The 22016-nt window shown below is 41.8% G+C and overlaps 1 protein-coding gene across 2 annotated transcripts in view; it reads right to left on the bottom strand.

Moving 5' to 3' along the window:
• Positions 1-4779: 4779 nt before the first annotated feature.
• SLC38A9 (solute carrier family 38 member 9) overlaps positions 4780-22016 on the bottom strand; it is a 69925-nt gene continuing 52688 nt past the window's right edge. For both annotated transcript variants that reach the window (XM_074994286.1, XM_074994287.1), the window contains 2 exons: positions 9525-9614; positions 4780-7738 (listed from right to left, as the gene is read on the bottom strand). In XM_074994286.1, coding sequence (XP_074850387.1) covers positions 7573-7738; positions 9525-9614 — 256 coding nt within the window. In that variant the 3' untranslated portion in view covers positions 4780-7572. The remainder of the gene's footprint in view (positions 7739-9524; positions 9615-22016) is intronic.

Here is a 22016-nt window from a genome sequence, read left to right as displayed (position 1 = left end):
CCTGGACATTATGTTCCAGTTTTCCAATTACTTTCGCCCATCCTGTCTTAACTACTGGACCCCTGTTGCATTCATTACACAGGTTGGATGTAGAATTAAGGTGGCAAGAGCACCTGTAATTTTAGCACTTCCTAATTTTTGAGGGTAGTTTGCAACCTAAATCTTTTAAATGCTTAGAATTCTTGGATATTGGGGGTGATTAAGACACCTTCACATCAAGAGAATGAAATATCCCTTCTTTCCAAACATACTGATAGCAAAAAATGAAAACGGTAGGGGCAGGTTTACTCTACCGGGGAATGTCAAGTGAAGGTACACCATTCCATCCAAATTGAACTACCTAGCTGGAGTTGACATACCTTAATTCAGGCTTCTGTGCTGTTTCCACTAAGGGATGGAGAGGACCCAGCACTCCCATTGACTTCCCTTACTCCTAATGGGAGGGCAGGAGTACCAGAGTCAATAGGGCACCCTGTAAACTATTTAACACATCATCACTAGGCACGCTAAACTGCGGTGAAGATGTACATTAAGCTATTGTCCAAAAGGAAGGACCTTCTCTCTTGTGGTATGTTTACACTAGCCCCGCCCCTTTCAAAAGGAGGATGCTAGTGAGACACCTTGGAAGAAGCTAATGAGGTGTTGCCATGATTATGTAGTGCCTCATTAGGAGAATGCCAGCCGCAGCAATCCAGAAGTGCCACCTTGAAATGGTGCACCACCTATGTAGATGTGGCCCTTGTGAAAGGCCCTTATTCCTATTTGTTTTAGGAATAAAGGGCCTTTTGAAGTCTGGAGTGTCCTTTCAAAAGGCCCCTGTCTACATGGGCAACGTGCAACTCAAAAGCAGCACCTGTAAATTCCTGTGTCCAGCGTTATTCTAATGAGGTGTTGCACATTCATGGCAATGCCTCATTAGCATCTTCCAAAGTGTATCATTAGCATCCCCCTTTCCAAAAGGGGAGGGGGGGGTTACTGTAGACTTAGCCTTGGAGTGGAAATCCTTTGGCCCATGATCATGACTACTTAAGTTTGTGAAGCCCTTAGCACACCTGCAGATGCTATAAACAGTAGTAGTAGTAATACAGTGGCTACTCCCCTCCCCCCACATCATGATTAGTCTGCGCTACAGCTGTAGGATAGCTGCTAGGCTGGCCTGTTCCAAAAAAAAAAATCTATGGAAATGAGTGCATATTTTTGCTATGTAAATGTATTTTAAGACAACACTTACACTGATTAATGAGAAACCTGAGCAGACGCAAGAAACAGAAATTGACATTTTTATTATGCTTTATGGACCCAACCTGAGACTGCATACAGACCTAGATAAACTTCAAAAGTAGGCTGCTCAACCACACTAAACTATCCTCCAACCTCTCTACCCTCCCTATGCTATTGTGTTACAGCCCTGTGCTGAAGGTTCAAGTTTTAACCACTTGAGCTACAAAATTAACCACATTATGTGATAAGAGCAGCTGCCTTTGGCTACTAATAAAGGATAGGGGTGAACTAGTAGAGACAGATGCTAGAGGCAAGGTGGTCACCAAGGCAGCTCAGTGCTCTTTTCACTCTCTCTGGAATTTGGGGACTGGAAGGAGAACCTTGCCAGGGTCAGGTCCTGGAATGCCATGGATGGAAATAGATTGTTAAGGGAGTTCTGCAAGTCTCTCACTCACTTCCTAAGAGGTAAGGAACCTTCTGGCCCCAATGGTGGCCCCAGTGCGGCATGCATATGTGGGCTGTATGCTGGATGTGAGAGTCATCTTTTCTTCACCCCTTCCATTCTGAAGAACTGGGCAGCCCTTAGCATTCCTAGTACAGCAGCAGTAATGGTGCTGCTGTGCCAAAGTGGTTGTTAGGGTTGATGCCTTTTACAGGCAAAGACTTGGATTCCAGTGTGACTTGCATTATGAAAGAGACTGATTACAGTGGCTTTAAACTTGTGCAATAGGATTTTAGTTTGCATCACAAAGCTGTCACACAAATATGAAGTGTTGAATTGCCAGGGTGAAAAGAGATGGGAATTAGGGAGTTCAGGACAGACAGAGCCTTGCAAAACTGTAGGAAAGCTTGCACAGTTACTCAATGCTTGGTTTGTTGTGCCAGACCCCACACCCCTTACGTTCCACAGTATTCCTACTTTGCCAAAAACATTTAAAAACAAAAAATAAAGCTAAGCAACACACATTTGTTTTCCCAATCAAATTTATTTCACCTCCCCCATAAAAAGACAATAGCATTTCACAAAACAAAAGCCACAGTCCTGTATCACCTGAAAGACTGAAAATTTTTTTTTTTTTTTTAAAAACAGTAAATTCTTTCATATCCAGAATTCTGTCATCCAGAACTCTCAAATAACTAGCACTTGAATCGTAACTAAATTTTAGTTATAGTTTCCATAAGTACAGTATAGTGAAGTAAATACAAAAATACAGCAAATACAGTATAAGCTTACAGTGTTAAATAAAATACTCTGCCTACATTTTTGTTTCTTAATATCAAATCTTGTTTTTCTTTAGTGTCATGCATTGCTAGTTAGCTCTCTCTATTATCCAGACTATTGGAATATCTGACAACCTCCTCTTCCCAGGGCTGTCAGATATGAAAGTTTAGTGTATTAGATAATGAACTTTCATGGGTAAGACACACTTCAGATCAAAGTAGATAATAAGAATCCAGAGTTTATATACTGGGTGGGTGGAGGAAGGAGGAAAGGGAAAAAAAAAAATGGTGGGGGGCAGGAGCAGTCAACTGTCATTAACAGGACCAGTGGAAGAAGTAAATTAAGTGGGATGGGTGCCATTCCTGTGAATAACAAAAGGTAGGGAAATTGCTCTCATAGTGTGCAAGATAACTGAGATGTCTGCTAAGCTCAAAGTTAAAAGTGCCAAATGAATTTCAATTCAGATGTCTCCCTCTGTTATGTTGTGGTAAAATCCTTTTGTAGAATAATGGCTACTTTCAAGTCTGTTATTGAATGTCCAGGGTGATTAAAGTGTTCCCCTATAACTATTTCACAAAACAATGTTTGGGTCAGGACATTTGATTCTCCCCACTGTGTAATCCCGTTTTAAATAGAAGAGTTAAATTTAGCTGGCCAGTTTTACACAATAAATTGCAAAACGGGTCAAACACTAGTTTTAAGATGCGCATGTGTGGGGGAGTTATAGTTGTCTGTGTGCCAAGATGAAACTGTAGACAACTTATTTTTCATCTGACTTTGCATGTAACCCTCATCATTTAAGCTGTGTTTCAACCATAGCCAAGAAAGAGTCAAGTGGGATTATCAGAAGCACCTATGTGAGTTAGGAGCACAAGGCCCATTGATAGAAGCAGGGGTCTTCTTGACGAACTTGCTTAGGCACTTCTGAAAACTCAGCCTTTAAGCATTAGAATGTTCTAAAATTTAGGCTTCAGTTTCTATTGTGCAATCATATTTTAAGTTGAGGCCATGCTAGAAGATAGTTAAAATCCCCGCTTTCTTTTGGTATGAATATCAACATATAATGCCGATGCATACCACAATGGCTGAGATTATTTAAATCCCTTTACTGAGCAGTTTAATGAATGCCACAAAAATCTTTACTGACCTAGATTGGTTTTATTTTTGTTTGTTTTACTTTCACTATACAATCAATTACTAACAACCCATCCTAGCCTACTCTGCTTTAATAGTTCGGTTGAGCTTTGCACTACCACAAAAAACAAAAAAACAAACAAAAAAAAATAGACTAGAGATGGAGACAGATACATCACCATGGAATCTGGTCTGTTTCCTAAGTTTTTTTGTTGAATGGTTACATTTAAACAGTGCTTATGAGTCAAATTACTAGATGTCTCAGTCAAAAATTACAGGCATTTTGCTAATTCTTGGAAGAACAGACACAGCGAAGAGGCCATTTCTATGTTAGGATCATCAGTTTTTGAAAGACCTGCCCCATCTCCCATCTTTCTTTCAACACAACAGCAAATTCAGCTGTAGCGTGTACCTGACATCCCAGATAGTTACCTTTTTAAATGGGAGGCCTCTAGCTGTAAAAATCTGGAACTATGTTTGCAAGTATAGGTTTGAAAATCCATACTTGAAACAATCACTTGGTTCCCCGCCCCCCCCCCCCCACAAGAACTTCCACTGCAGCATAAAAATGTGGTATGTTCACAGTTAAACATTTCCTTTAAATGATTTCCCTTTTTCCAACAATATACCCTCAATATGCTAGAAATAATTGCTTTAACTTGCACAGAATTAAACCAATTTAAGTCGGTTTTCTAGTAATTGCAAAAGGCACCGTCATACTGGAAGTGTTTATAAACCACCAATATTCTTCAAAAAGGTACATTACACTGGGTAAAATCCTGGCCATACTGAAGTCAACATATTTTGTCATAGCCTTCAGAGAAGCCAGGCTCTCATCAAGTGGATCAAATTCAGGCCTGCATACACAAGCTACAAACACCTTGGCTATGTCTACACTAGCCCCAAACTTCAAAAATGGCCATTTCAAAGTTTACTAATGAAGCGCTGAAATACATATTCAGCACCTCATTAGCATGCGGGCAGCCACGGCACTTCCAAATTGATGCGGCTCGCCCAGACAGGGCTCCTTTTCAAAAGGATCCCACCTACTCCGAAGTCCCCTTCTTCCCATCTGCTCATAGGAATAAGGAGCCCTGTCTGGACGAGCCGCGCCAATTTCGAAGTGCCGCAGCCGCCCGCATGCTAATGAGGCGCTGAATAGGTATTTTAGCGCTTCATTAGTAAACTTGGAAATGGCCATTTCGAAGTTTTTGGCTGGTGTAGACACAGCCCTTGATATTGAAGTCCCCCTATACATCAACTTTCAATATGACCCTGGTGACCTACGTCGAGAGGTAAGTAGTATTTGCAACTGCAGTTAACTTCAAACAATAATTAATGGGATCTCAATACCTAGCAGTAGGTCCTGGGCCTCTTGCTATATCAGACCGCCTTTCAGACAAGAAGTCCTCAAAACATTTAGGCTATGGTTACATGACAGCACTCTGTCAACAGAAGTCACTGTTGGAAGAAATTCTGGAACAAGACTACTGTTGACAGAGTGCGGTCACACACAAAAGCCAATCAAAAGAGCACTCTGTTCTATCAGAGCAACCAGACTACCTAGCCGCTCTCTCAACAGAGCTGGCACCTGAAAGCACAGCAGACAAGGCTTTCCATTGTTCTGAACATCCCATCTGTCAATAGAAGTCCCCCCTAGAGCATCCAGACAGCTTTTTTTGTCCACGGAATCTGTCAACAGCAGCATTATACCTCATGGCTGAGGCGCAGAATGTTGCCAGTGAAAGTGCTGAGTTTTGTCCACGAAATGCATCGTGTGGATGCTCCACCAGTTTTGTTAATAGAACTGGGGATTTTTGTCAGAGAAGCTTACTAGTGTAACCATAGCCTTTGGGTAAAATTAAGCCAGAGTTCACAATTCTCTGCATCTCTCAACCTTCACTGAGGTACTAAAGGGGCGGGGGGGATATTTGAATTCTAGAATTCTGTTTCTCAGAAGACCATTCCACTCTATTCATGCCTGTCAATATTCTAGTACAGCCCCCAACTGCTGGCATTGTAACAGAACTAGGGGCATGTAGTCACATGCCAGGACAGATCTGGGCAGAGAACCACCACAAAACCTGGAGGAAAATAAAAAATAGTCCCCAAACTCCTGCAACAGGAGTCACAAAAGCATTTTGGGTGAGGTAGGTGCAGATGTATGGCCCCGTTGGGCAAGAACCATCTCTGCAGGGAGATGCCAAGGACTGTGGCATACTCAACCTGCACAGTCCATCCACTTTTGTGCTGGTTACAGGAAGGCCCAAAATTTGACCTACTGAATTTACAGTCTTCAAGATCTCTCCACCAACTCAAGCTCCTATTTCCTCACAAACTGCTACTTTCAGCCACAAGCATCTCTAAGTTGATTTCACATTTTGGCAAGAGGCGATGAAAGCTGGAATTAAACTAATGCCATCAGCAGGCTGATGGAGTGTTGGGATTGGCCGATATAGAAACATCACCCTAAGAGTTCCCTCTGAATACATGCATTCATACTTCTGCATATACATGCCAGGTGTAAGATTGTAATTAAATTAGAGGCTCTCTCAGAGAAGTTGTTTCATCACTCAGACCAACATTACAGCTTGCATCATGTGGGGTTTAACAGACACTAGCTCTGGAGCAATAGTTTTTCAGGGAGACTTGTCTCCCAACAAAACGGAATGAGTTCTCCAATGAAGACAAGGGGAGTTTTACCATTGATTTCAATGGGAGCAGAAATGGATTTTGTAAAAATAAGTCTTCTTGGCTTATCTATGTGCATTCCCAATTATGTGCATAAAGTCCTGAGGGTATCCATACAAGGTAATGTCTGGTTATTACTCACTGCACATTGATAGACCCAGATATTCATAGTCATGTGTAAAAATCAGGGATTCAGTACTAGTTAATCTAATTGATCAGCTGCAAAGGATACATTCTGAAGTCTAGGGACTCAAACTGCACCATATCACAGAATATACAGCACATGTATTGTGCATTAGAGTACAGTATGTTTTAATACCAAATATTAAGCAGCTACATAGAAACAGGATTTTTTAAATTTTCCACAATCTCTGACTACGTTGTCATATAACGAATATGTAATAGATTCCTGAAAAGCACCATCATCCTACAAGGAGGAATTTTCACAGTCTGAAATCCTGCAGGGGCAGGACAACTACACGAACCTTACAAGTGTGCTCTGCACTTTTGGATCCAGTGTATAGTTATGAAGTACAGCTGCTCACAAAAATCCACGAGAATCTATTCTAATGGTAACAGCAAGAGGACTTGCAATGAGGAGAATCCTAGTTGAACCATCAACTTACTCCAACTTTGGATGCTCTTCATTACTTGACTTGTTCTCAAAAAGGCCACTCAGTGTGCATTCAGCATCCTGATTACAGGTAGAAATGGTACCAATTTCTGACACCATTTCCATAGCTGAGGTTTCTTGTATATGTATTTTTAAAACATTACACAAAATTATATCAGTGTGTAGCCAATTCTATCAGACTGGCTAAAACGAGCTTTACAAATACAACCCTTTCATCAGTAATACAGGAAAAATTAGAGCACTTGTCACTATAGGCAATTGTGAGGGCTTGTTTACTAGTAAGGGAAGAAACCATTAATTTAGAAGAGAATTCTCCAGCATACAGTGAAGGTTGGCATGTTTTTTCCACATGGAAATGTTTTTAATTCCCTCTCAACAAAACAAACACATTCAGGCCAAAATCATCCGTGATGTACATTCAAGAATGTCAGTGGAGTTGCGCCTTTACAGGTTTGTCCCGTTTTATCTACTTTATCCACATGTGCTTCCCTACAAATCCCGGAAAAAAAACCCTGTTATTAAAGTAGTCCTTGGTCTTCAAAAAGGTGCACATTTTCTTATGAAGAAGAACAGCAGACAGGAGGTTCTCAGTCTTTATAGTAGATTTGATAATGACCGTTATCAAACCTCACAATACTTCTTGAAAGCCAGCATCGAGAGCTGGGTGCTTTCACAGCAAGAACTGTGCAATCAGATTAGCCAGTCCTAGGAGGATTATAAAGACATGAATGATGAGCCTTGACCACGTCAGCTGCCCTGACCGATGCAGCGAGATCACATAGATAAGGGATGGATACACAAATACAAAGGCCAGACCACATGTTGCTCCAGAGTATCTGGGGGGGAGGGAAAAAAAAGAACTCTTATTCCTTGGCTTTTTCCCTAAAATAGTCTTGTTAATAACAATAATCTGCTGTCACTGACAAACCCCCACTATTTTCCTGTTCCTTGTTATCTACTACCACAACCTCCTTCTCCAATGGCATTTAAATACTTGGAAAAGCATTTTTCCCCACTGGAAGTCCTGCTGTCAAATGAACCAGGTGCTTCTGGGAGACAGATTTCCTAAATTCAATCTTGATGTATTTAAGCTCTCTTTCAGCATTTATGGTAGATTTGGTAACAACTGTTGTCAGACTTCACAATAAGTACCGCAGAACAAGGCAAGACAGTATCTTTTGTTACTGTTTTATGTAACTATCCAAGATATCAACCCCAGGGACTTAAATAAATCTTGCATGAGCACATGGATGGGCATACACCTGCATTTTTCATCACTTAAGCTCCTAAAATGCATTTCTTTGGTACTGCAAGAATAGAATAGTGAAGTGTGACAAGCACCAGCAAGAACCAACCCATAGCTACTGAGACATTCTACGTTTCCTTCCAGTGAGGGCACCCAGCCGGGCTCTTCACTAGTTACCAATGTCCTCTCATTACCCTCTCCTAGTGCCAATGAAACCACTAACATAATCAACTATTTATTAGTCAGTCATCTTTTTCCTATTCAAAAAGTTTCTATTCCCTGACTGGACAACTGAATTAAAACCTACTACTCAGGTAACCTACTGCACAACCAAGAATAGCAAATAATTCAACTACACAGTTCATGAACCACCTACAGGACAAAAACTGGTTGGTTGTCCAGTCAGTAATGAACACATTAGGAAAAAAAAAAAAAAAGATGAATCCCCAAAACAGAATATCATAAATTGATGTTGAGTGATTAATCTGCCTAGTTCTATTATCTGAGAATAGATGTTTTCCCTAAAGTAAAGATTGTAAAAAAGAGTAAAAGAAAAGTCAAACGAAACCCAAGAGCAAGTTTCAAAAAGAGTGAAGAGTAGCTACCGTGACCCCAATGCCAATTGACTGCTGTAGTTTTATAATCACACATTGCTGTTTTAAGCAAACCAAAAAAAAAAAAAAAAAAAAACCACCCAAACCCCTTCCTTTTCTGGTTATTGTATAAGACACACATACTAAACAGTAAGACAAACTGCCTTTCCAAAAGCATTTCCAAATGAAGAAAACAAACCCTTTGCAAAAGAAAACAATATATTTTCCTCAGACTCTCTCAATTACAGATATCATTGGCATTAACTGCAACAATAGTCAGTTTAAATAAAATTTGTCAGAAGTGTGATTTTATGCTGGCCTCCCTTTGTCTCTGGATTTTTAATTATTTGTTTTCTGTTGTTTTTAATCAAAGTCTCCTTTAAAAAAAATCTATCAATTTTAAATTGCTTTTAAAGATTAAAAGCAAAAAAAAACATTGTTGGTAACATACAAATAAGGCCATCTGCTAACTTAGCAACTTTATGATGAAAGAAAGTGAGTGATTCAGAGTAAGCAGGTAAATTGTGGTGACCCTAGATGAAGGAAACTTCTTCCCCATTCACATCTGTCTGTCATTAATCTCTACCCTTTGTATGTCCCTCTTCAAGACCTAATACTGACACATGGAGCTCAGTGTAATTTGACACTTCTCAGTAAATTTTTGTTTATAATACACAAAAATAAGATGACAACTATTTGATCTCTGATCATTTGTCTTTAGACACCCAAAATTAAAAATGTCATTATTATTCAGGACTAGGTAAAAATGAAAGGAGTACCTACCTTATGATACCTCCTATATTTGGATAGAATATGGCTATTGTCACCCCAAGTCCTACAATCGCTATGTTCAGAACCAACACATGGAAAATACTACATGGGGGAAACAAAAAAAAAAAAAACCCAAACATTTTTATAGTAGCACTATGAAATAAGAACGTCTTTCCTTTATTGTATTAAAATATAAATGTACCTTCAATAGGAGCATTTCTGTTGGTATGACTCAACCTACTAGACATAATTAATTTCACAAGTAACATGACATCTACAGAATATTGCAAGTGCCAGATAGTAAACAGATTCAAATGTTTGGACTCAAATAACTCTCCAGCAGAGATTTATAATTTGGCATTTCTTCTGAAAACAGCAAAAAACTTAATGCTCTGGCATATGAAAACCCATCTGAAACATCTGAAGACAAAAAGAAATACCACCATATAACTGAACTCCCACATGAAAGAAGTGGCTGGATCCAGACAGACAATGAACTGAGCTATATGAGTAGACTAATGGATACCAAAGATTCATTACAAAAGTGAAAACATTATGTAGAATACATAAAATTTTAATAAACTACTTCTCACATTTTAATTGATACTCAAGTGCGTAGGTTTCTGAATTTCATTTAACGCATGACCAGCAAGTTACATTAGATGGTTTTTTGGATAAAAAAAAAAAAAAAGTGTTTTCTAGTCCTATGTCTTGTGTTTAGTGAGTCAACTTGAAGAGGTTTGTGTGTTCTGAATGAGCCTTCTTATGCACAGCAGCATTAAACTTTATTTAGTTTATAGTTTTAGTTTAACTACGATAGGGCTGTGCATGGCTTCTGAATTCAGAAAACATCTAATGTCAACTGTCTTTAGAATCTGTAAAACATTTTAAGTATCAGAAAATATTTCACTTAGAAAATGTTGGGATGCATTAGTCACACAGCTGTTCATCTGGGAATAAAAAGTACCCAACACAGTCAAGACAAATGCTTAGGGCTTACACCCCTCTGTTGTGTTTATTGCATTGTGACTGAAGTCACCATTTTTTATTACCCACAAAAGGCATTTATCCGATTGAAAAGGTCAGTCTCTAAACAGCGTGTTGTACTTGAACTGTTAGACATGACCATTTTAAGGGCCGAAATATTAACTGCTAATTTAGAAGCTACGAACTTAGGCAAAGCTAGTCTACCTTGCTTTGTAGGCTTAGATATAACTTAAAACTTACCCTTTATGGATTTTTTTTAAATGCATCCTGCAATGTTTTTAGTATCATGGATCTAAGAGGGATGCAGTGAAACAAAAGTATACAGTAGATGCCAGTTAATAGTGCTCCCAGTATTAAAGAACTTTTTCTTAATAGCAACATTGAATTCAATGTTAATGGGATTTGGATCCTGGCACTATGAATAGCCCTTACTAACAACTTTCTTGGGATAAAAGTTCCCCCAACTACAGGCAGGTTTCGAGAGCTGCAGCCAGAGAAGGAAACACATGTAGTAACTCTCCCCGTGCTCTTGGGCCGTGTCCTGCCCTAGTAATAGGCTGAGCCCGAGTCCCTATCCCAGTACTTCCTTCTTTGACTGCAGCCTTACAAACCTGCCTGTGGCCAGGGATCCCATTGCCCTTACAGAAGATAAAGGAATAGAATGCCTACAACCCTGCCCAGCAGGGGATTCCTGCTGGAGTTGCAGTGCTGTGGGCTGGGCAGAGCAGTTGTGATCATAGAATCATAGAACACTAGGACCGGAAGGGGCCTCAAGAGGCCATCGAGTCCAGTCCCCTGCCCTGACAGCAGGACCGACCACTATCTACACCATCCCTGATAGACATCTATCTAATCTGTTCTTAAATATCTCCAGCGAGGGAGATTCAACAACCTCCCTTGGCAACTTATTCCAGTACTTGACCACCCTGACAGTTAGGAACTTTTTCCTAACGTCCAACCTAAACTTCCCTTGCTGCAGCTTAAGTCCATTGCCTCTTGTTCTCTCCTCAGAGGCCAAGAAGAACAAGTTTTCTCCCTCCTCCTTATGACACCCTTTCAGATATCTGAAAGCCTCTATCACGTCCCCCCTCAATCTTCTTTTTTCCCAAGCTAAACAAGCCCAATTCTTTCAGCCTTTCTTCATAAGTCACGTTCTCCAGACCTTTTATCATTCTAGTTGCTCTTCTCTGGACCTTCTCTAATTTCTCCACATCTTTCTTGAATTGGGGTGCCCAGAACTGGACACAATATTCCAGCTGAGGTCTAACCAGCGCAGAGTAGAGCGGTAGAATGATTTCTCGTGTCTTGTTCGCAACACACCTGCTAATGCATCCCAGAATCACGTTTGCTTTTTTTGCAACAGCATCACACTGTTGACTCATATTTAACTTGTGATCTACTAGAACCCCTAGGTCCCTTTCTGCTGTACTCCTTCCTAGACAGTCTTTTCCCATTCTGTATGTTTGAAACAGATTATTCCTTCCCAAGTGCAGCACCTTACATTTATCTTTATTAAACTTCATCCTGTTTTCTTCAGACCATTTCTCTAATTTATCTAGATCATTCTGAATTATGACCCTATCCTCCAAGGTAGTTGCAACCCCTCCCAGCTTGGTATCATCTGCAAACTTAGAAAGTACGCTTATTATGCCAATATCCAAATCATTAATGAAGATATTGAACAGAACTGGTCCCAAAACAGACCCCTGCGGAACCCCACTTGTTATGCTTTTCCAGCTGGATTGAGCACCATTAACAACTACTCTCTGGGTGCGATTAGCCAGCCAGTTATGCACCCACCTTATTGCAGCCCCATTTAAGTTGGACTTGCCTAGTTTGTCGATAAGAATATTATGCGAGACCGTATCAAATGCTTTACTAAAGTCTAGGTATACCACATCCACTGCTTCTCCCTTATCTACGAGTCCCATTATCGTGTCAAAAAAAGCTATCAGGTTGGTTTGACATGATTTGTTTTTTTACAAAACCATGCTGGCTGTTCCCTATCACTTTACTACCTTCGAAGTGCTTGCAGATGACTTCCTTAACTACCTGCTCCATTATCTTTCCTGGCACAGAAGTGAAGCTTACTGGCCTGTAATTTCCTGGGTTGTTCTTATTCCCCTTTTTGTAGATGGGCACTAGATTTGCCCTCTTCCAGTCTTCTGGAATCTCTCCTGTCTCCCATGACTTTCCAAAAATGAGCGCTAACGGCTCAGCTACCTCTTCTATCAGCTCCTTGAGGATTCTAGGATGCATTTCATCAGGCCCTGGTGACTTGCAGACATCTAATTTTTCCAAATGGTTTTTAGCTTGTTCTTTTTTTATTTCAAAAACTAACTCTACCCCTTTTCCACCAGCATTCACTATGTCAAGCATCCCTTCAGATTTCTCTGTGAAGACCGAAACAAAGAAGTCATTAAGCATCTCTGCCATTTCCAAGTTCCCCATTAGTGTTTCTCCCTCCTCACTGAGCAATGGCCCTACCCTGTCCTTGGTCTTCCTCTTGTTTCTAATATATTTGTAAAAGGCCTTCTTGTTACCCTTTATGCCTGTAGCTAGTTGGAGCTCATTTTGTGCCTTAGCCCTTCTAATTTTACTCCTGCATTCCTGTGTTATTTGCCTGTGTTCATTCTTTGTAATTTGTCTTAGTTTCCATTTTTTATAGGATTCCTTTTTTAGTTTGAGATCATGCAGGATCTCCTTGTTAAGCCAAGGCGGTCTTTGCCCATATTTACTATCTTTCCTATACAGGGGAATAGCTTGTTTTTGGGCCCTTAATAATGTCTCTTTGAAAAACTGCCAACTCTCCTCAGTTGTTTTTCCCCTCAGTTTTTCCTCCCATGGGATCTTACCTACCAGCTCTCTGAGTTTACCAAAATCTGCCTTCCTGAAATCCATCATCTCTATTTTGCTATTTTCTCTCCTACCAGTCCTTAGAATTGTGAATTCTATGATTTCATGATCACTTTCACCCAAGCAGCCTCCCACCTTCAAATTCTCGACCAACTCCTCCTCATTTGTCAAAATCAAATCCAGAACAGTTTCTCCCCTGGTGGCTTTTTCAACTTTTTGGAATAAAAAATTGTCTCCAATGCAGTCTAAGAACTTATTGGATAGTCTGTGCCCTGCTGTATTAGTGTCCCAGCATATATCTGGATAGTTAAAGTCCCCCATCAACACCAAATCCTGGGCTCTGGATGATTTTGTTAGTTGCTTAAAAAAAACCATCATCCACCTCTTCCACCTGGTTAGGGGGCCTGTAGTAGACTCCTAACAGGACATCACTCTTGTTTTTTACCCCTCTTAAACTAACCCACAGACTCTCAACACATCCATCTCCTATGTCCATCTCCACCTCAGTCCAAGTGTGTACATTTTTTATATATAAGGCAACACCTCCCCCCTTTTTTCCCTGTCTATCTTTCCTAACCAGGCTGTAGCCTTCAATACCAACATTCCAATCATGTGTATTATCCCACCAAGTTTCTGTGATACCAATGATATCATAGTTGTATTTATTTATTAGCACTTCCAGTTCTTCCTGCTTATTACCCATACTTCTTGCATTGGTATATAGGCATCTCAGATATTGATTTGAACTTGCCCCCCAGCTTTTTCCTGGCCCTCTTTTTACTCTGACATTGTTGCCCATGCTCCCTCCTACTTCCGACCCATCGATGAGGTTTCCATGTTCTCCACTTACCTGCGGGCTTTGCTCCCCTGTCCCCAGCAAACCTAGTTTAAAAGCCCTCCTCACCAGGTTATCAAGTCTGTGTCCGAATATAGTCTTTCCCCTCCTCGAAAGGTGAACGCCATCTCTGCCTAGCAGTCCTTCCTGAAATAGCATCCCGTGGTCGAAGAAACTGAACCCTTCCCGGCGACACCATCCATGCAGCCAGGCATTCACCTCTAGGATGCACCTGTCTCTGCCCGGGCCCCTACCCACAACAGGAAGGATTGAAGAGAATACCACCTGCGCCCCAAACCCCTTCACCCGTGCCCCCAGAGCCCTGTAGTCACTCTAGACCTGCTCAGCATTACACCTCACAGTATCATTAGATCAAGGCAACAGAAAGAGATGCTGCACTGTGGGATGCCAGGGCATCTCAGGAAGCATCACAATTCTGTGGCCCTGTATGGTACCTCTCCCTTCCCTCACTGGGCGGCAACCTCCTGGCACCAGAGACAGGGCTCAGCGTGTTCCATTTCCTTCCCTGGCTGCTGCCCTGCAAACCAGCCTTTTACGTATTGGCAGCTTTTCATTGGCAGCAGTTTTTGCTGGAAACCAGGAGATTGCTAGCAAGTGGCAACTACTGCAATAGTATTACAAGGACATTCATCTTTAGCAAGACTATGCTACCTAGCCAAGAGGAGGTTTTTTTTTTTTGGTTTTTTTTTTTTAAAAAAGTTATTTTACTCAACAGTGCAAGGTAAAATTTGCCTTTAAAAGATTTGTTTCTCCACAATATTTTTTTATTCCTAGCATGTTATTAAAATTTTCCTTACCCATTTACATAGCTGACAGGTTATTTTTAATCCTTCCAGGAACATTAATTCCCCGAATTTCAGATTTATTGTAGTTTATTTTGAAGCCCGATACCTGCCCAAATTCTAAAGTCAATTGTTCTATAATTTTTAGGTAGGGTTTGTGAGCCTGCAAATATAACAGGACTTTGTCAGTATACAGAGCTATAGCATGTGCTAAACCAGATGTTTAATAAAGGGGCTATTTCTCACATGTATGGCAAATGGCTCCATACCCAAAGCAAACAAGCTGGCAACCCTGCCTTGTATCCCTGGGCAAATTAAAAAGGAGGGGATTGATAACCATTAACCCAAGTAGACACAGATGAATTATAAGGGCATATCCACCCTATACAACCGATTTTAAAACCAAACCCTACTAAACCATCTGACTGAGGTGTTGCTAATGCCAGCCCATCAAAACCATCCTCAGTGTTCAGTGAAAGTAGCACACAGGAAGAATCAACAACTTTATGAATCAAATTCAGAGTTCTGCTATATCACATAGGTGTCCAGCAGCAATAAATCTAGAGATTGTGCCAAATTTATTCACTCAGACCAAAAGTGTTAGTAGCCACATTAAAATTCAGGAAATAAGTGTCTGTAGGATGAACATTTGGCAAAATCTTTTCCTTCTTTAGGAAGAGCCATAATATCTGCCTCTTTCCATGAATACTGAAGCCATTGCCCTGAAGTATACCATACAATAATTCAGTTAGAATAGAGCCAACACTTGCTTTAGAGCTCTCTAATGCTTCCCAGAAAACCTCTTGAGACTTGTAATTAAGAACTTAAAATCCAATAAAGCTCCATCTTCAACTTCCCGTTTAGCAATTTGCCTATCAAGAGCTGCCATTTTTATCCTCTGAGAGCTGAGGTAGTTTCATATTTCTCAAGTATCTATTTATGGAGTTCAGAATTTGGCTTTTCTGAAGTGTATGAAATATGGAAAAAGTTAGCAAGTGTGTCAGATCTACATAATGTCAGTTACTAAATCTCCCTTTTAATTTCTAATCAGAGGGATATCTAATTTATCCTTTTCTTTTTTTAAACTTTCTGGCTAAAAGCCTATCAGCTTTACTACCCTTTTCATAATATTTTTGTTTAATACATCTGTTGATTCATGCTTAGCTTTTTGTAATAGGTTACACTTTCCTCATCTCAGTTATTTTTATACAGTTTTCGATCCTGTGGATTTGGATCTAATCTTCCAAATCAGAAAGTTCTTTAACTGAGCTCTCTCCTACCAGATTCTAATTTCTCAAAGTATGATGCTTTAATTATAAAAGAGTCTACCTCCTAATTAACAGTCTTTCCAGCATCCCAGAGAGCATCTTACTGCTTCCATCCTTACAATTTTCTTTGACATATTTCTGAACGTTTTCTTATAGGTACTGAATTCTAAGGGAGTAATATAACAAAGCTCTATTCAATGACCAGGCCATTTGGGACTCAGCACAAAAACTGTCTTTTAATCTAGTATATGCATGAAAACAGTCAGACCAAATTATAACTCCCAGATTACTTTAACCAAATTAGACAAGAAACAGAAAAATCAGATCAATCCTGGCATAAGAGCCATGAACAGCAGGACAACATGAATCATCTTCAATATCCAGATTCATCCCTCACTAGTCCTAACCTCCACCTCCATTTTCTAATTTGGGTAAAAATGTGTGGCTACAACATTACACTAGATAATAGATTACATCCACATGGTTAGAATGATAAAGGGACAGGGTTAAATGAAAATTGAGCCATACAGAACCCAGGCTATTCTTAAGCACCACTAAACTGCCCCATAGTTTGGGCTACAGGGATACAAACAGCCGTGGGTACCAAAGTGCTGCACTGGAAATTCCTTCTGGGGATGCTGCAGATCTGAACTTAAAGTCCATAGTTCACACTAATGTAGTCCTGTTTGAAGACAATTACTGGGAACCTTAAGCATATGCCTGAAGCATCCACATAGGGGGAATTTCAGTGGCGCATTTCTGTGCACAGTGCTATTTCGACCCCCATAATCAGGGCTATAAGAACAATGTAGACCTGCCTTAAAATATTGGGCGTTCATTACAGCCCAGTTTTCAGGTAACTATACCCTAATACCACTAAACCACAAGAATGCAACATCTATTTGCTATAGAGTCTTAGCTCAGAAGTGGCCAAAACCTGGCCCACAGACCAGAATCTAGCCCGTTGAGCCTTTTTATCCAGCCCGTGGAGCTGGCAGTGGGGCTATTTTGGAAGCTGGATGAGTGGCTCCGAGCTGCATGTGGCTGTTTGAGGAGCCATTTGCGGCTCCTGCTGCCATCGCTGCTCACTCCTCTGGCTCTCTGCCTGCCACGCTGGAAGAGTAGGATTCTAAGTGGTTTAATCGCCAGCAGGAGGGATCTGGCTGTTAAACTAATTCAATTGAGTCCCACTGTTTCAGTGCAAAAGGGTGCTTGGACCTGCCCCTGCTGCACTGTATATGGGAGGAGGCATGCAGCCACTGTAAAGAGGAGACAGCAGCTGGTGGAGGAGGAGGAGGAGGCAGCAGCACATGGAGCTCCTGAGTAAGGTAAAAAATCCTGAGCTGGGGGAGGGGGTGGTTTGGGGCTGCAGGGGAATGGTGGTTAAGTCTGGGGGCAGGGGGGCTGGTTTGGGCTATTTTGTGTTCAGGACCCAGAACATGTAAAAAAATTACCATGTGGCCCCTGATGGGAAAGAAAAGGATTGGCCACCCCTGCCTTATCCCCATGTACTAACCTTATTCCTCTATGTGGACTTTCTTCTGCTGTGGTGTCTCTCCTTTGGTCTTGGCAACATATGTTTGAGCTGTTCTGGCTCTTTGACCTCACTGGAAATCCAGTGATTTCTTGGTGATGTGCAGGACCAAAGGAAAAAACACCAGATATTCACAGACTTCCAGTAAATCTGCAGAGCTGGCAAAGCTAGTGGTTGCATTCAGAAGGTAAACTGCAGACTGCTGTTTACCTTTTCTTAATATGAAAACAAGGGGAGAGTCAAATAGAAAGGAAGTAAAAAAAGGAAACAATTAGTCTGTGAAACTCACTGCCAGAAAATAATCACTGAAGCCAATGGATGAACAGTCCTACTTGTTGGGGCTAACAGCTGCTACAAATGAAGCATTCCACATGTTTGAAAAGATACAAGCCTCCTGCTTCATGGCAAGAAACTTTCCCTACAGATAGGGGTGCAAGTGGGCATTTAAGTTACATGTTACTGAACCAGATGGACTACGAGTCTGATCTGAAATGGCATGGTTGGCACACAGACGCTGAGCAACACCTTACTTCAGGCAGCCAACAGAAGCCGCAGGGCTGAGGTAATGCCTGAGCCACAGTCAGGGCACTATGTAGTGCCCCCTCACCACTCCCATGCTTAGGAAGTGAGTGGGATAGACTGCTCTCAGAAGCAGCCAGCCTAAGTCTACATCAACACCACAAGATAAATCGATTTTAACAAATTTTCAATTTTTGTAATGCTGTATTTTATAAATTGGAATTTAGTTATCTTCACCTCCCCACAAAGTCAACTTATTGCTGCCACACACAATCACCAAACATTGACTGTCGCAGCAATGCATTGTGCGAACTTATCCAACAGTTCCCTCAGCCCTGTAGCATTCTGGGTATTTTCGCTGGTGGGGTATAGGGAAAAAATGCCCAGCGAGCAGTTGTGGTTATGTGAGGTCATCTTCCCACATTGCTTTACCCTGATTCCCCTCCACGTGGAAGCAAACGGCCATTTTTCCAGAAGGCAAAGCAGGGAATCAATGTGTATGTGCTCTGGGATCATCCAGATGACTATGCCATCTCAACTGGTCCCTCAGCTACTTCTCCTCCCTGTGAAGCCACAGTACGGCATGAAAAATGGAGATTGGGAAGAAAGCATTAACAAAGAGACAAATTAACCGACATCTCTGCTTTTAACACTGAATTATTAAATGATTTTGCAAAAAGCAGAGTATTCTTAACTGGCCCTCCAACCAACTTCCTTGATTACAGAAACACGTTCCCTGAATATACAGGAAAAATGCTAAGCTTGAAGGAGGAGGACAGTACAGATTTGCAGGGGGTGGAGGGGAGGAGATATTTTTGATGCAGGATTTTTGGCTTCCCACTTCATTACATGGAGGCGCCCCACATGGAAGATGGATCGCCCTCATTGCATTAGAGGAGTGTGGGGTCTTAGGTTGAAGGGCCAGTTGACATAGTTCTCTTAGTGTTGTTCAGGTGCAGGGGCCAGCCCCAACTGATTGGGGTCCAGCCCCCCTATTGCCTTAGTGGAGTGTTGTGGGATGCGAGGTTGTTGGTCGAAAGGCCAGGTAGGATTCCCCCTGCAACAGCAAGCCCCTGAAAATCTTGGCTTTCCTTGGATCCCTTCCCACACACAAGCCAGGACGTGGTGCTGCCTGGAAGACTGGTCCATAATGAACAGCAGGCACGTCCTTTTATTGGGTCAGGGGCTATCCATGCGATGTGGCTGGGTTTGGGAAAGACTGACTGCATGGTGCCTGTGTGGGAACCGTTGGGGGGGGGGGGGGCTGCCTCTGTACAAATGCAAACCGCGAAAAAAAGATTCATGGCCTCACACATAAGCACGACTCTCACAGCCTACCTGCCATGTGGTGCAGCAGGGCAGGGGCTGGCACCAGCACTGGAAAAAGAAAAAACTCCAAGTGCTCAGTCTGTGAACTCTGTGTTGGGGCCATCTTTAATGAGTAGATATGCTCACTGCACTGATAGCAGAGAAAGAAACGTCTCAGCTTTTCTTACAATCACGATCCCACAGGCTAGCCACAATCAGCTTCCTGCTGCTGAATTCAACTTCACAGGTTTCCTGTTACCCAATTCCTGCACAGCTGAGAGCAGTGGAGATGGAAATGGCCAGAGCAAGACAATCATGGTGCATTGTGGAATACATGTGGGACACCTCTGGAGGCTAATAAAGTCTATTAAAAGACATAGCATTTCCACACTAGCCTTAATTTGAACTTGATGCTATGTCAAGTAGCTTTCCACAGTGGTGTTATGTCAAACTTAGCACTGCCTAAAATTGACCTAATGGTATGTACTATGAAGGACAAGGACATGTTTTTAAAAAAAATTTATTATATACTGTAGACATAGCCTAAAGGTAGATGTCCTGGTGAGACAGTTAACTCAGTGTTGACTTATAGTGGACTCCCAAGCTCTTTGAGTGGCAACTGCTAATTTAGAGCTTATCGATTTGTACGTATAATTGAGACTATGTTTTCTAATGTGCATTATTTTGCTCTTAACACTGAATTTCATCTGCCATTTTGTTACTCAAGCTACAAAATAGGAAGAAGGGATTTTTTTTCAAAAAAAACCACATCTACACATCTGTTTTTGCTTCCAGAAAAGCATCTTCCTGAAGCACAAGTGCATGAGAATATGCAAATGAGGCACAAGATTTAAATCCATACATCATTTGCATTTTCAATCTCACTCACTTGCATTGCAGTTCCAAAAGTGTAGATGTAGCCAGAATGAAATATCTTTTTACATCTAACCCACAATATATCAGGAACTCACTACTACCAAATGTCATGAAAGCCAAGAGCTTAGTGAAATTCACAAAAAGATTAGACATTTATTTGGACAATCAGAATATCTATAGTTATACATGATATAGAACACATGCCCCAGAACAGCTATAAACCAACCTTTAAATAATGGTGTCTAGGGAGAAACTTCCTTTCTAGAGTCCAATTTTCCCATAGTTTCATTACAAGACTTTTTTTTATTTATTTATTTATTTTACCTTCTTCTAAAGCATCTGGTACTGTCCATTGCTGCAGACAGGATACTAGATGAGATGAACTTTGGGTCTGACCCAGTGTGGCAATTCCTATGATGGTGATCTACAAACCCAAGACGCATCTTGGCAATGTGATGACCATGAGACGTTCTGTCCTTTTGACTTAACTCCTTCGACTACCTATTAAGAAAAGCAGTGAGGCAAATCTCTCTCTCACACTCACACAGAATTGTCAAGGTACCTTCCAGAGGACCCATGTATTAGGGATAATCTTCTGGAGATAGTCACCCCCCACACCTGGGCAGAGCTATACCTGGTGGAGATCCTTTACTTATTTACCAGGTAAAGAACATGGCATAGAGGAGAACCCATATGCTTCAAAAGACCAGGTTTCCTCTTGGAACATCTGAGAGATAGTTTACCTTTGCTTGAGTGTGAGAAAGATCTTGAAAGAAAAAAGTGAATGCGTCATTGTTTTATCGAGCTAGCAGACTTGCCCATAGAGGGCTCCTGGAACACTACTTCCTTATTGCAGGAGTCAGGAATGCATGGCCGATGGTCCCAGTCCAGACTGTGCCTTGTCTGGATCTGGACCCTGAGGCTTAGGGCTCCGCTCCATAGCCTCCAGCCCAAGGCTGGGTGGAGGGTTTGGAGTCCCAAGCCTCACAGGCTGGATCTGGCAAGCCAGGGCCACAGCCAGGCCACAGGTTCAGCCAGGGGGCAGGAAGTGGCTCCAGGCTCCATTGCCACTTGCTCCTGTTCCCTCAGCTGAGGGAGAGCAGCAGCACCCTTTGCAGTGCTGCCTAAAAGCTTTATACTGCTGCTCTGACTGGCTGGAATTCTGGCCAGAGCAGCAGAGGGTGGTGCTTGGGAGCAGAGCCACGTGAATCCAGAGGGGTAGCAGGAAAGTGCCACCCTCTCCATTAACCCTATCCCACACCCTCGACAACACCTGTGTTCCCCTCCCATCCAGGTACCAACTACCAGCCCCTTCCTCCTTCGAAGGCCCCTCACCCCCAACTTTGACTGCTCCCTCCAAGACCCCACACCCCTCTCTTGTATGCCCCCACCCAGATTCCTGACCTGCATGCTGCTCCTGCCTCCCAGACCCGCCCCCCCACTTCCAGACCCCACAAAACCCTTCTGCACCCTTCTTCCCACCTAGACCCACCCCCCCCAGCCTGTTCCTGCACACCT

The sequence above is a fragment of the Carettochelys insculpta genome, chromosome 5 (genome assembly GCF_033958435.1).
Source record: "Carettochelys insculpta isolate YL-2023 chromosome 5, ASM3395843v1, whole genome shotgun sequence".
In the NCBI taxonomy this organism is placed as follows: domain Eukaryota; kingdom Metazoa; phylum Chordata; order Testudines; family Carettochelyidae; genus Carettochelys; species Carettochelys insculpta.
Note: the sequence above shows the minus strand (reverse complement) of the source record. Positions and strands in the feature narration are given on the sequence as shown.